This window comes from Daktulosphaira vitifoliae, unplaced genomic scaffold (assembly GCF_025091365.1).
Source record: "Daktulosphaira vitifoliae isolate Bord-2020 unplaced genomic scaffold, ASM2509136v1 Scaffold_5, whole genome shotgun sequence".
Classification (NCBI taxonomy): domain Eukaryota; kingdom Metazoa; phylum Arthropoda; class Insecta; order Hemiptera; family Phylloxeridae; genus Daktulosphaira; species Daktulosphaira vitifoliae.
This window is the reverse complement of record NW_026099576.1, coordinates 24,726,709-24,742,993: the sequence shown is the minus strand read 5'-3', so window position 1 is coordinate 24,742,993 and position 16,285 is coordinate 24,726,709. Positions and strand designations below refer to the sequence as shown.

The window sequence follows — 16,285 nt, the reverse complement described above, 5'->3', positions numbered from 1 at the left end:
TCATAAAAAACCAATTAGCTACCTGTAATTTTAATCCCTAGTGTATTATACATATATATTAACTCAAAAAATTGAAACTTTAAATGTTTATATCTAATAAACGAATAAAGTTATATTAAAAATTCAAATGACATTTGTTATTAAATTAAAAACTCAAACATTTTATAAAATTCAAAATATGTGTTACCATTTAAAAAAATAAAGTTGACACCCTTACCAGGCATAAGGGATGAACTTAAAAAGTATTACATAGTTAATAATTCAAGAATAATGTGTAACTAAAGATAGTAATAAAAAAAAATTTTTAATTATTATTATTCTGTAAGTAATTGAGTGGGTTATGATAAAAAAATCACCCTGTATATCAAATACAATATTTAAGTGTAGAATATATAAGAAAAATAATTAAATAAAATTATAATAAAATTTACTTACTTATTATAAATCTATTAAAAACATGTGTGTATTTTATATCCAACATGTGATTAATATTAAAAGTTTTTATGGTGACTTTAAAAAATTCCTTTTGACTATTTAATTTTACTAGATATTCTTCTACTTGTTTCAGGTTCTCTACCAATTCATTAAAATAATTGTTGATAATGTCCTTTGTAATGTCCTTTGTAATGAGCACAGATAAATCAATAAATTCAATTTTGTTTTTATACAAAAATGATTTCAACGCCTGCATCAATTCCATAATTGATAATTTGAGATTCGATTTATTTTTATTAATAAAATTATTAAGGCATTCAGAAGTTTTTTTTGAAAATGAAAAAAAAACTTCATTTGGACCATCACCAAACAGATTCATATTTACAAACTGTTGAAAACATTCAATTATTCTCTCACCAACAGAAATAATATTTTTATAGAATTTTAAAGGTTTTTTATGGTTACTATGAAAATTATAAATGTATGTTGATGAACTAAGAACTCTGATAAAGAATCTTACAAGTATAGCAATAGGACGAAATGTTGCTGTAAATATTAGTGTATGAAATAATTCTATATCTTTCCTATACAAAGTATACTTGATATATCTAAATATATCAAAAAGGGTCAAGCTACTTTTATCTTTACATTTTATTGCAAGTGGTGCAAATCGAATTATATCTAAGACATTATCATTTCGTCCGTTTATTAACAATGGATATTGTTTATCCTGAGAATTTCTCATTATTTCTTTTTCAAAAATTTCACAATTTCTGGTCATTAAGTCATAAAATATTAATTTTTTTGGTAAAAATTCCCAATATTTAGACCTTTCAATAGCTTTATTAAAAAAAGTATATACTTCACTATATTCTAAGTTTTTTATATTATCATCCATATCGTTTTGTTGTTTATCAGTTTGTATTAATCGATTTTTAAGTTTTTTTGCAACATATTGAATAATTTCGGGAGTATATTCTCCTGATTTGTTGTAATCAGGGCAATAAATAAATATTTGGTCATATATCACATTTTTGCAATACTTTGACATCATCGTCTTAAACTGTTCCAAAAAAAAATCATGAACCATCTTGTAACCTTTAAGTATACTTGATGTTTGATCTGACAAATCATATATGCCAGCATCATTTCTAGCATAAAAATCTATATATTCGGATACGTTATTTAAGTATAAATTTACTGACATCAATTCTGTTGAGTATAATGTTTTATTAGCTTCTCTTAAAACATCCAACATTACTAGTATGATTTCGCCATGACTTTTTATTGCGTCGCCATACTTGCTTAAACTAAACACATCATATTTTTTTATATTTTCACTCATTTCAATTAAATATCGATTGTTATGATTAAAATAATTTAACATATACATCATAAAATTGCACTGTAATATATAAAAGGGTAATCCAAGCGTAAAATGAATGTGGAATAATGATATGATTTTTATAAGTATCATTTTTTGTCATATTAACATAAAGACTAATAGAATATTAATACTAATAAATAAAAATTACTTTAAGTATTTTCCTATACTTTTAGATGTCATTTCATATATTTTTAAATAATTTTTTATTTTTAATTATTTACCATATGATAAACAGTTGATTTATGTCGCTATTTGTTTAAGTGCTTTCAAGTCACGCATAAATTTATCATATTACAATCATTTTCAATATTGATGGCTTTAATAAATGAAAATTTAGTTCCACAGTTATATAAATTACTAAATATGTTTACTATAGTCCATAGTTGAGGAAAACAATTTTAACACCAAAATATCATGTTCTTTTAACTACGCTAGCCTTTTGCATAGAAAAGTTAATTAATTTTGACAAATTTTTTTTTAGCTTAGATAGGTGAAAATGGTACCGTTGCGCTTCGCTACAATGACTAAGTGATCGGGCTCTACGGGGCTACGAAATGTCTCCACGAGTGTAGCTTTCCTAGCTCGGGGAATTGGATGCGTCCTCTTGTTATGGATAGAAGAACAGCCTATTAATTTGGACTGACCAATAAGTGGTCGTGGACACTGAGTCCACCAAAAGCTCGTTAATTCTGTAGATATATATGTAGCGTTTGGGTGCGAACGGATATATATTGTTACCCAACCAGTGAAGTTAACCGCTAACTGACCGGAGGAATAGTCTATAAGGGCGACTCCTCACAATTATAATACATGGCCAATGGAGTAAAGTGGCACGAAAGTTACTACATCTGGGAATTTGGATGCCCCGTGCTGGCTCTTGGTGTGGGGGGTACCCACCAAGTGTCGTTATCAAGCGAATACACGACAAATGTAGGAGTGTTGAGGCAAGCTATTGCTGCCAACCAAGGGGCTCGTACTGTTATTGCAGCAAGTTGTGATGACCAGGCCACTTTCACCAGCGAGATAGCAGGGGGACCATTGAAACTGGAATGTTTGGATACTGTATCGGTTATGACAACGGCCATCTCTCCGGAGGCGCCAGAAAAGCCTTCCAGTTGAAGGTGTATGCTCCACACAGGCGGGTAGTTAATATGGCAAAGGCTTTCATAGAAAACGTGAGAGCCCTTGCTGATCTGCAACTGACCCGATCCCTGGAGCAGTAGTCGCTGATCGTTGATGCCGGGGATCCGGCGACTAAATAGGACGTGTCGTTCCAGACGGGTTATTGATGGGACACATCTGTGTACCCACTGCAACAGTCGTCTACACAATGCCTGTGCCGAGTGACAGTCCTGTTCTGGCTATGGGTGAACCGTCAATAGTCCTCGCGGCCCGGAAGCGAAAAAGGTAAAGTGGCAAGAAGGGGAGGCAAAGGGAGTAGAATCCCAAAATGGACTTCGTAGCGCCTTCGCCATCCTTCAACGCTGGTGTACAGCAGTTGCCTGCGATAGTCACCGCTACCGCTCCCTTGTGAACAGAAGTGGTGAAACTCAAAGGGACTAAAAAAGTGAAGCGGTCGACGGCCTCCAAGGTGAACGTCACCGGTGGGCCTAATCCCAAGACTTCTCTACCGTTTCAAAGCCCGATTGTCACTCAGCTTCGTGCAAAATCCTGATGATGGAGATGGTGGTAATCGGGCCCTTTAGGGAAGGTCAAGACCGAAATTAATCAAGAGCTGAGTTACAACACGACGTGGTCTTCCCCGTTAACCGGATCCCATTCTGAGATCCGTTGCCTAGGTTGCATCACGTGGAGATGGGGATTAGGCTTTGCTGTGGGTTGGCAAATAATTCACAAAAGCACAGAGAACACATGAATACCAAGAGGCCGGAAGAAACCTTAAGTAGGCTTCTACGGCCCTCCAGACTTTCAAGGGTAGGCCTATTTTATGAGGGGAGAATTAATGTTTTAATGGCACAATGCTTCTCATTGGCTAGTCAAGTAAACTTTAAAAGACCTATGCGCAATCTATTATTCTATTAATTTGAGTTAATGTTTCATATGTGTATTGGTGTTTTATATCTCTCATCTCCCATGATAATGTGGTTTATTAGAAAAATCATCATTATAAAAATATAAATAAAATAAAATTATAAGTGCAAATATCTATTACAAATATGTACCCAAATCGAAATTGAGCACGTCCTCGCGCTTTGTATGACAATACATATAAAATAAAATTTTAATGATATAATATTAATGTATAATATAATAATAAAATATGGTGTAAATGTAATAAAATAAAAGTAATAATAGTGCTAGTATCTTATATAAATCTATATACAAATATTGATTTAGTGATAATAGTATAAAATAAGTATAATGTTGAGTAAAAATACATGTATAATGGTTATAAAAGTATAATAATAATAAATGTGCGATAAAACTATTTTAATAAATATGTAATTAAAATGTTATAAAGTAAACTAAAGTTAGTGATTAATATAAATGTTATAAATTATATACAATTGATTTGATTTAATAATAATTAATAATTCGACGATAATTATGTCTTATAATAATAAATTTGTGGGTAAACAAAAATGATTAAAATGTTATAAATTAAAATATAATTAGTGATTAATATAAAATGTATGAAAGTGTATTATAATTAATTTAATAATTAGACAATAAAATGATATAATACTTAATATACTAATGATTATCATTATTCTTTTTAAAAATATAAAGTTATAAAAATAAATAATATATTAATTGGGTTTATAAAAATATAAAAAATAAATTTAAATTTTTACATATAATAGTATTTTTGGATTATATTTTTTTATTTTTATAATTGTGAATATAATGAGAATAAAGATTTTATTTTATTTGATTTCTTCCGGAAATGTTCAATTAGCAATTAATGTTAGTACTGCCACTAGGATCATATAATTTTGCTGACATTTTTTATCTCGTTTTTTATTTGTTGTCGTGGTGGTTCTGTTGTTGGCGAACGAAAACAATAAAGTCGACATCAGTTCGTCGCCATGTCGATCTGCTAAAGCATACATTGTGTTAAAGTCCCCAGCGCAAGTCACAGACCACTTTTTCGCAAGTGTATACGAGAACATGATTTGAGTACTTTGGATGCGCACGAGCTTCGGTAATGTACGCGTAATGGGATTCGTTTCAGTCGCCGATTTTCAACAGATAAAAATGATTCTGTCGCTCTTGGTCAGCGATTCAAAGCGGATACACCGACTATTACTTCTTGATATTGTCCAGTTTCAAGCCGTTCTCGTCAGGGATACATTGTTCGAATATTTTATTTTGGAACATAGGCCTGAGGAACTTTAACTCCAAAATTACTAACAAAATACCCTAACGCGACGGAAGATATGCGACTGTTTGTCGCCGTTTGTCGTTATGGCGACGATTTTATAAGATTTTCCAATAAACGCTACATGATATAAACCAATTAGCTACATATATTTGTAATTCTACATTTATTATACGAGTATATTAACTCGATAATTTGGAACTTTTATATATAATAATCGAATAAAGTTATGTTAAAATTTAAAGAAACTTAAAAACAAAGTAGACACCCTTACAAGACATAATAAAATTTAAAAAGAAATATATCTAATAATTAAAAAATAATATGTAACTAAAAATATACGAAAATAATTTAAAAATTATTTTGTGAGCAATTTATTAAAAACCTTGTATAAATTTATCTAGATTAGTGTATATTCCATCTAAAATAACATTCAGATCATCGTTTCTTTAATTATATTGTACATTAGTATACAGGGTGGCCCACCACTCACTGACAATTTAAATAACTTTTGATCCAGTTAATATTTTTAGCTGATTTTTTTTTTAAATAAGAGTTATACGTTAGGTCTATAGCTATATCTCAATAATTAATTTTTTTACATTTTATTAAAAATATTAATTATTTTTAAATTTTAAATAAAATGTAAAAAAAAAATCTAAGATAGCTATTTTGTAGAGTAGAATTTAAGAAAAATTTTAGTAAAAAAATATCTTATTAATATTGAGTAGTAAATATTCTGTAGCGTTTTGAAGTTTGTGAAAATTTGAATTTTCATGTATTATTTTACGGTATTAAACATTGAAATACGTATTGAGAAAAGGACAGAAGAAAACGCTATCTTTTCATGATTACTGTGTATACATATGATGATAATGTGTATACATTACAAACTTGGCATTAATACCTTGATAAGAAATTAGATAAGGCATTTATTATTTATCACTCTCATTCATATGTCCTTTTCTCAATACGTATTTCAAAAAAAATAAAAACGGAATTGGGCAAGATGTTGTCCACCGACGGTACATCGTCCCCGGTTTCATAGGTAAACAACTGCACTCCTTGGATGTCGCGTAAAACATCCACGAGTAGTTAATACTTGCACTGATGCAACGATTTCGAGTAAACGTAAACATTTTCAAATCGAAGTCCGTTGATATCGGTCAGTAGAGTAAACATCAAGTTTGTTTTTCCACAATTTAACGGTCCGCAAATCAATGCACGTATTGTATTTGGAAAAAGTTTATNCCACAATTTGACGGTCCGCAAATCAATGCACGTATTGTATTTGGAAATAGTTTACCGTGTTTACTAGGTGCAATCTCACTACTTTTCTCAAAATTCACGATAGGTAGCGTGAGAGTCTGTTTTTTGAAACGCATCGCACGTCATTGAACAATAACTGTCAATATGAAAATAATGTTTAAACAGTGACAACGTTTAAAACAAAACCCAGAATTTTAACACAAAAATAGCATACTTTTGAATACGGTAGTCATTTTCACCATGAAGACAAATCCAGATGTCAAATTTTTTTTTTCAAATTAAAGTATATTGCATAAGCTTTAATTTAAAATATATATATAAGAGTCAGCCTTTCTGGAATACTTTCAAAAATTAAGTTGGAAAAATTCTACTTTCTATATGTATTTTATGTTTTGAACCCTCCCTGTATTAAACCATGAAGATAAAATAAAGTCCAACATTTTTTTTTCCTTTGATTATTCATATTACATTAGCTTTAATTTAAGATATATATATAAAAGTGTCAGACTTTCGGAACACTTTCAAAAGTTAAGTTGAAAAAGTTAATTTTTTGTGAAATTATATTGATTTGTTCATTTTTGAAAAAGTTATGGCAGTTTTAATTAAAAAAATTGAAAAAATGTCGAAAATTAGCGATTTTTAAATTTGTAATTTTTATTGAAGATTTCCCCCATTTACGGGGAACGAGGTAAATTTTTTCAATTTTTGAGGGTAATGTCTTCAACTAGATACGATTTGTGATCTTTTGACGTATCATTGAAAGAAATCGGTTCGGTGAGAGCTGAGAAAAAGTGGTAACAGACACAAAAAAAAAAAAGAATATATTCATAGTAAAATTAATACCTTCTCAGCTTCGCATCGAAGCTAAAAATCAGACTTCTAAGTGTCGTAATATACTCGTCACTACCATAACATGGGATATTTATACATTATAGTCTTAGAAGGACATAATCCTTTTTAAACAAAAAATTTAAATAAACATTTAAGAGAAAAAGTCAACAAACGCATACTGTTTAGTTATATCGCACCCCTAGATCTAAACGATTGTAACTCAAAAATGAGATTTTTGAGATAATGTTCATTTTAGGATTTCTGATTCTATTACCTAAATGAGAATAAAACCGTAGTAACTATATCTTGATGGTTTCCAATAGAAAGCGCTAGAAGACAGTTTACTTGAATGACAGCATGCAGGTTTCATATCAGTTTTTCTTGAATTGTGAAAAAAGAGGTTTTTTGAGTTACAACAGTTTAGATCTAGGGTTGCGATATTATAATATACACGATTCAATCATAAATCAATTAATAGACAGTTAAGATTCTTCCTATAAATTATTTTTGTCATCGTTTTTATTATGATTATAATATTTAAATGCATTGTATCAACCCTAACCCTAAAAAACTATGTTGATGTTATTCATAAAATGTCAAAAAGATTTATATATTCTATTCATCTATGATAATTTCTGTATTTTATGCTTACATATCAATAAACAGTTACACTGTTAGAATATCACAATGATGAGTTTTTGGGGTACAAAATATTATAAAAAGGCAGAGCAAACCCTTACTCTAGCCTGTTCTAATGTGTTAAATTGTAAACTAAATCGAATTGTGTTATTTTATTCATCAATTATTGATTAATACTATTGTTTAAGATATTATAAGAACCGAGATAAAATTATTAAGTAAGATTTTTTTGATAATCAAGAAACAAGAAACAAGAAACAACCATTTGTTATTTTTAAATCAACAAAAAAAGCAGAAAAAATTTAAAATATGCGTTTTTTTTTAAAAATCATCAAAAATAGCAAAAAAAGCATTTTCAAGCAAATGCTAAAAGTCCCGAGCCCTGACTATGACTTAACGACAGATATGTTTTCTGTATTGTCAATTGGTTTTATTATAAATGTTATTCAACATCAATGTGTCTTACTATCATACTTAAAGCACATCTGTTCATATAGTCATAATTGACAATAAACTCTGTGTATCTATTAATAGCAACGCAAAATTAAGAATAAGAAAAACCACATAATTTTTTTTCTCCGTATGAAAATTGTACATAACGCGTTTACACTTACACATAACATCATAGGCACAAATAATGTTTACGAGTATGGGGTACATAAATTCCATAATCTTTTTCTCACTTGACACGGCCCGCGTCGCTTCGTTATACACGATGCCCGCGGGGTTTTGTGACGGCATTACTTGACTCACAAGCGCAAAAGTCATATACCACCCGAGTTTTGCAAACAAACACAATTCCGCTCAAAACAATATCGAACTATCAGCGCGCCGACCAAATCGCACGGTCAATCATCGTCGGTAACAAAAACGGATGCGCTTTCTTCGATCAAAATGACACTATTTTAAATAATCTTACTATCAACCACAGTACTTTCACAAAAACTTCACCAACACCCCCACTGTCATTATAGTGGACACGCTGTAGCACCACACTTCACCACCACCACACCCGTCATCAACAATGAGGACCATAAGATTATTCAAAATACTTGTCACACNAGGGGCACAATGCGGTCCTCAAGGTCTTTAAAAAAATCAATCATACGGCCGAGAAAACAAATGTCCCCGTGTTAAACGACTATAGCGCGAGTCGGGCCAACGATATGTTGGCCACCGTGGGGGAGGGGAATACGGCAGGAACGGCCACCCGCTTATGGCAATTAATACTGCCGGCGAACAAACCGTTTCAACGCTCCCCGTTCGAACCGCTAACCACCTGAGTACTGCCGCACAAACACGCCCGCGCAACTCACTTTACTAGTGCCAGCCCGAGAACAGAGGCTGACACCACCACCCTTAGCATCAAACATGGAGGAGACATCGTTTTTAACAACAAAGTAGCGGCAACAACAATAACAGCAGAAACAACACAGTAGCGGCAACAACAATAACAGCAGCAACAACACAGTAGCGGCAATAACAAAAACGGTAGCAACAGCACAGCAGCAGCAACAATACAGTACCGGTAGCAACATCCAAATTAGCAGCGGTGAAACAGCGACCAGCGGAGAAACCCATGGAAATGGAATACACGCACTCACCCCTTAGATCACCCACAGACAACGTGAGTTTGCCGGCATTCACTGCTATACGCGATTGCCTTCCCAGCCGTCATTAAGTAGACCGGCGGCTTGGCGGGGGGGTATTTGACACGGCCCGCGTCGCTTCGTAATACACGATGCCCCGCGACTCGTGCCACCTTTATCAGCCGTCGCCCTACTATGAGTATTTGACTGACCAACACCGCGTGTTATACGCTACGGTGCAAAGTCCAGCAAATGCCGCACGGCCGACGACGACCCGCCGCAAAGGGTGCGGGAGTCTTCCTCCCGTTGTGAAAGCGACAACGTCGATCAACCGATCCGCACCCGCGCACCGTCGCCTACAACGCTGCTAACCATTTTGCCGTCCAAGGATTACACCGGACATCGCGTCGTCGACGCCAGCGAAAGTGCCGCGATATTATGCGAAGATTATTATTACTGTGTTTATCTTTTCGGTTTGTCTTATTTTTGTTAACATAATCTGTTGTCGCTCATTTAATAAACGGCCCACGGGTCTCTACCCTCAAAACCAGTGTCGACCACATTTTTGCGACTTATGTCGTATCACACTTAACTCCAAATAATATACTATATCTTATTTTATCTATTTATAAGTAAACAATAATATTATATACTACATTCATTTTTTTCCTACAACTGATTTATTTCAATTACTGGGCTTCGCCTCAGATCCGGAACCTTTCGTCGGTAGAAGAGGTGTAAGAGGCGTAATCCTCTTCGGGCCTTCATCATAAGTAGGCCACTGATTCCGGTAGGGGTACCCGGCTACGCCGGGCACGCTAAATGTTTTGCAGAAAAAATATTACATCAGAATCAGTGTAACAAAAATATATTAAAAATGTTATTATTAAAATCAGGAAAATTCAAAAGGAGAATAGAGTAAAATGTATTAGGTATAAGGTTGACGTTTGTTAATGAAGTATTCCCTTTACGCCTATTCAAAAAATATTTTAGGAAGGTATTCAATATTTTTTACTTTGTTAAACATGTTATAGAATTTTTTTTGTTAAAAATTAAAGTAAGGATGTAAAAAAAGGACATTAGGTTCTTATTTATTAGAAGTTGCCTAAAAAAATATTGATAGCGCTGGGTATCTCCCTTAAATACACCCCTGGTATTCACAAAAATTATTAATATTCTAATTATAATAATAAACTCGTAAAACGGTGAAAAATGAACGGATTGAATTAATTTTTTTATCATATCTCAGGAATGTCATTGGGCGGGTCTGATGAAAATTTCAAACATTAAGTTGTAAAACGCTGGGGTCAGCGAGTGTTTTTCTCGAAAATGGTCGAAATTTTAAAACGCTCGCATGCGGCAAAAATTTTTCGACCTTCGCCAGTAATTTTCTTGGAATCTGGTAACCCATTACTTTCGTTGAAATACCAAAAATTAATTAGAAATGATTACTATGATTTCTATTTAAGTGTACTATTACGATAAAAATGCAAAAAAATAACGATTTTTAATTTTTTATTATTTTTATAATTTCTCCGTTTAAATTACAATATTAAATTATTGAATATCAATTTCATACTAAATTTAATAATTATAATTAGTAATTATTCGTATATTATATTTTAAAATCAAATAACTACTAATCAGGATATAATTAAAGAAATAAGAGTTGATGTTGCTTTTAGAATAATCCACCAATTTCTCTAAATGAAACACTATATACACATTTGCATCGAAGCGTTTCTTATGATAATGATTTTAATCACTGTCAGATATCATCTATACTTGTCCCATCTATGCCTCGTCTACACTGTGCCTCGACCCCACTGTGCTACCGTTTTTTATATATAGCACAAGTTTATATTTTTCCTACAATAATGACAATAATTGAATAGATTTAAATGTTTACATAATTGTGTACAAAATTAAATTTTTTTTCAACTTTTTTATTTTATTTCTAAACTGAATTTCATTATCTTTACAATACGTCAATTATTTATAAAACAATAATAAAATAATATATTTGTATATAATTAGATTTAATTATCAACAATTAGAAATAGATATTTATATTTATATGATTTTAATCAATTAAAGTAGATAATATAAAATGTATAGAACAAAATTCTTTAAGATAAACTGCAAATAAAGTAAAATCATAAAACAATAAAAGAAATAATTTTGTAAGCATTCGAATGTTGCTTACATTAATATGTTGTATACCAGAGATTATTTTGTTGTTGCGTTATTCCAAATTTGACATGTGTATTCCTAGAACATTGTATATAAAATTAAATTAACAAAATATTTAATTTTTTTATATTTTATATCATAACGTATTTTTGTCAACTAACCAATTAAAGTTTTTATTTAGACAACATAAATTTTAAGCTACTTTTGCTAGTCATATCAAATCTGTTAATTATTGAAAAATATTGAGGCAAATAAGTATAATTAAACACAGACATATGACATCCATGTTTAATGGTTTAAATTTTCAATTCCTAAAAAATACAAAATATTTTAAATCAAGCGTTATTGTTTCAAATAAATTACAATTAGCTGAAAATTTCTTAATAAAAATTCAATCGCCAGACACTAATAAAAAACACAATTATACGTTTCTCTAAAAAAAATATAAAGTAAATGTATGTAGATTTATTATTGATCAATTTAAACGGAGTTTACCCAACTATGTGCGAACTGTTTTGTGGTACTTGATAGTAGTCGCAAGTACTTTAAAACAATGTGGTTTTACACGTTTAATCATAAAAGTTTGATTAAAAAACCTAGGCCGCCGTTCAAGGCGAGGTTGTCTTATGGAGGCGTACACGTCAACCAGCCACACCAAGTCTGGATATTCTTGAATGTTACACAAATCGATCTCCAGATCAGCATGTCTGAAGTACTGACAATCAATGTTGTCTCGTATTTTGGTTCGACTATGAGCAAATACATCAGGTCCTGAATACTTATAAATTTCCTGATACTGTCCCGACTTGTAGAAAAGTGTCCACAGATTTTCAGGAAAATGGATCATGGTAGTCAAGTAGTTGCCGACAAAACGTAACACACGGTCCTTGTCTCGAGGATCAATCAAAGGTTTACGCTTTTTGGATGACGTCTTATTCTTTATAATTTCCATGTTAATGGCAAACATAACAATGATAAAATGAATAATGACATTAGTAATGATGTCCACATTAAAACGCATCACAAGTTCAAATATGATGAATAATACAGCCATCGTTTGACGTACAACTTTGTGGGCCATTATTTGAATGATTGATATAAGAGAAACAATGCGAAACGAAATATTAGTTTACTTAAGTACAGCAGAGAACGTAGTGTGGAGAGTTGGCTATGAAAGTGAAAAGTAAAGGTTGTAAATTGTATTTATTTATTCATCTTAACCATAGTAACGTATCTAGTAAAATCAAAAACTTTATAAATTAAAGTAATAAAAAAATTAGAAGAGTTACTGTCTTTTAATATAGATTTCATTTTAAAATAATAATAAAAAAAAAATTTTAGTGACATGGATAGGCAATTTTGATATACGATGTTTTTATTTTTTTAATAATATCAAGAATGTTTTCGTTCATTTTTTGAAATATAACAACAGCTAGACTACCCGGCTTTTGGTTGACTAAATTTGAGTAAATAACTTATAGTCTCAGAAATTATCGAGAATAACAAATNATAACTTATAGTCTCAGAAATTGTCGAGAATAACAAATTATTGAAAAGTGAAATTATTTGGTTGAAAAAGTCCACAGATCTAAAAATTAAATTTTAATTGAAATATATTAAACAATTTTAGAGTTATTACACTAACATCTTGACTGTACGATAAAATCCCAAATAGTCATTGAAATACTTTATTTTTTTTAACTTTTTGGTTTGATTTTCTGAAAATAAAAATATCTATCCCTGTTCGGATTTTAAACATTAAAAAATTTTGGTGTCAAGTAGCGATTTTTTAAGTTCTGTTTCCTTTTTCAATTTTTTTTACTTAAAAACTAATTTTTTCATCTAAACATTTGAAAGTGTCCCGGATTTGTTATTTGCGTGCTCTAAATAATAGTAATAAAATATGACTAAAAAAAGGCAGGAATTGTTTTTAATTTTAAACAAAATAAATTTTACATTGTTTATAATTTATATTTATTTTAAAAAATATTTATAACTTATTTGTTATTAGTATTTAGGTATAAATTATTTATTCTTAGTAGCTTAAAAGTTGAAAAATTAAATCAGCTTATGTTCACATCATTATTTTATTAGCTTCGATGCCAAGCTGAGAAGATATTGATGTTACTATGATGTGTTTTTTTTTTGTCTGTTACAACTTTTTCTCAGCTCTCACCGAACCGATTTCTTTCAATGATACGTCAAAAGATCACAAATCGAATCTAGTCGAAGACATAACCTCAAAAATTGAAAAAATTTCTCTCGTTCTCCGTAAATGGGGGAAAACTCCAAAAAAATTAAAAATTTAAAAATCGTTAATTTTTGACATTTTTTCAATTTTTTTTACTTAGAATTGCCATATTTTTTTTAAAAATGACTAAATCGATATGATTTTTTTTTTTTTGATGCATGAAATCGTTACTATTTGGTATATTTTTTTTATAAACCTGACCCATTATCTGCCCACAGGAAGGGTTTCAAAATTGTAACTTTTTTATAAATATTAACTATTTCAACTCAACTTTTGAATATGTTCCGGAAAGACTGACACTTTTATATATAATATATTAAAGATATTATCTTAAATTAATAAAAAAAATATGTATTTTGAAAAAAATTCTTTTTTATATTTTTAACTTAATAATGCTATAACTTTTTGGAAAATGTATGGATCAGTAAATTTTTTTATATAGATGCATGATATCGTTACATTTCATTTGATATATTATTTTATAAATCTGACCCTTTACCTGCCCACGGGTGAGATTTAAAATGACAACTTTTTCACAAAAAATTAATTTTTTCCACTTAAATTTTTAAAATGTTCCGGAAAGTCTGACACTTTTATATATATCTTAAATTAAATCTAATATAATATACTTTATTAAGGAAAAAAAAAATTTCGGACTTTATTTTGTCTTCATGATGAAAATGACCACCGAATGATATTTTTGTGTGTGAAAATAATCGATTTTATTTTTTACATTTTACATCAATACAATTTTTATGAGAAATATTATTTATATCCCTATTTTATTCGACATACTTTATCTTTATCAGGATATAAATAAGGAAATATTAGATCATGTAGCTNATCTTAATCAGGATATTAATAAGGAAATATTAGATCATGTAGCTTTTGGAATAATCAACCAATTTTATAAAACTAAACACTATCTAAAGATTTGCATCGAAGCGTTTTTTATTATAGTGATTTTAATTATAATTGACCCAACAATGCCACGTCACCACTGTGTCGCGACCCCCCTGTGCTGGGTTTTTTGTTCATAATAAAGTACATTATATTATCTTTAATTTAAGATATATATAGAAATGTCAAACTTTCCGGAACACTTTCAAAAGTTAAGTGTAAAAGTAAATTTTTTGTGAAAAAATTGTTATTTTAAATCCCCCCCTGTGGGCAGATAAAGGGTCATATTTATAAAAAAAATATACCAAATGATAAGTAAAGACATCAAGCATCTATAAAAAAAAATTTACTGATTCATACATTTTCCAAAAAGTTATAACGTTATTAAGTTAAAAAAACCCAACCCAGCACAGGGGGGTCGCGACACAGTAGTGACGTGGTATAGATGGATCAAGTATAATGATATCTGACAGTGATTAAAATCACTATCATAAGAAAAAACGCTTCGATGCAAATCTTTAGATAGTGTTTAATTTTAAAAAACCCAGCACAGGGGGGTCGCGGCACAGTGGTGACGTGGTATAGATGGATCAAGTATAATGATATCTGACAGTGATTAAAATCACTATCAAAAAAAAACGCTACGATGCAAATANCTATCAAAAAAAAACGCTTCGATGCAAATCTTTAGATAGTGTTTAATTTTAAAAAATTGGTGGACTATTCCAAAAGCTACATTATCGGCTAGTTCATTATTAATATCCTAATTAAGATAAAGTATGTCGAATGAAAAAGGGATTATTAAAAAATATTATTTCTTATTAAAAAATAATGTTGATCCATACACTTTTAAATATGTCATAGCATTATAAAGTTAAAAATGTAAAAAATAAAATCGAGGATTTTCACACAATAATAGCATTTGGTAGCCATTTTCACCGTGAAGATAAAATAAAGTCTGAAATTTTTTTTTTGCATAATAAAGAACATTACATTAGCTTCAATTTAAGATATATATAAAAGTGTCAGACCTTCCGAAACATTTTCAAAAGTTAAGTTGAAAAAGTTAATTTTTTGTGAAAAAGTTGTCATTTTAAATCCCCCCTTGTGGGCAGATAAAGGGTCAAATTTACAAAAAAAATATATCAAATGATAGGTAAAAACATTAAGCATCTATAAAAAAAAAAAATTATATTGATATGTTTATTTTTAAAAAAGTTTCGGCACATTTGAGTAAAAAAAATTGAAAAAATTTCGAAAATTAGCGATTTTTAAATTCGTAATTTTTTTGGAGGTTTCCCCCATTTACGGGGAACGAGAGAATTTTTGAGGGTAATGTCTTCGACTAGATACAATTTGTGATATATTGACGTATCATTGAAAGAAATCGGTTCGGTGAGAGCTGAGAAAAAGTGGTAACAGACACAAAAAAAAAAAAAAAAAAAAAA

At 30.3% G+C, this 16,285-nt stretch overlaps 2 protein-coding genes across 2 annotated transcripts in view; one reads left to right on the top strand and one right to left on the bottom strand.

The window, feature by feature from the left end:
• Window positions 1-1,938, bottom strand: part of LOC126907789 (uncharacterized) — a 3,725-nt gene extending 1,787 nt beyond the window's left edge. Inside the window, exon 1 of the mRNA XM_050689386.1 lies at window positions 436-1,938. Within this exon, the coding sequence (XP_050545343.1) occupies window positions 436-1,912 (1,477 nt within the window). The 5' untranslated portion in view covers window positions 1,913-1,938. The remainder of the gene's footprint in view (window positions 1-435) is intronic.
• The window catches only part of LOC126908254 (uncharacterized), a 25,669-nt gene that overhangs the window by 4,082 nt on the left and 5,302 nt on the right, over window positions 1-16,285 (top strand). The window lies entirely within an intron of this gene.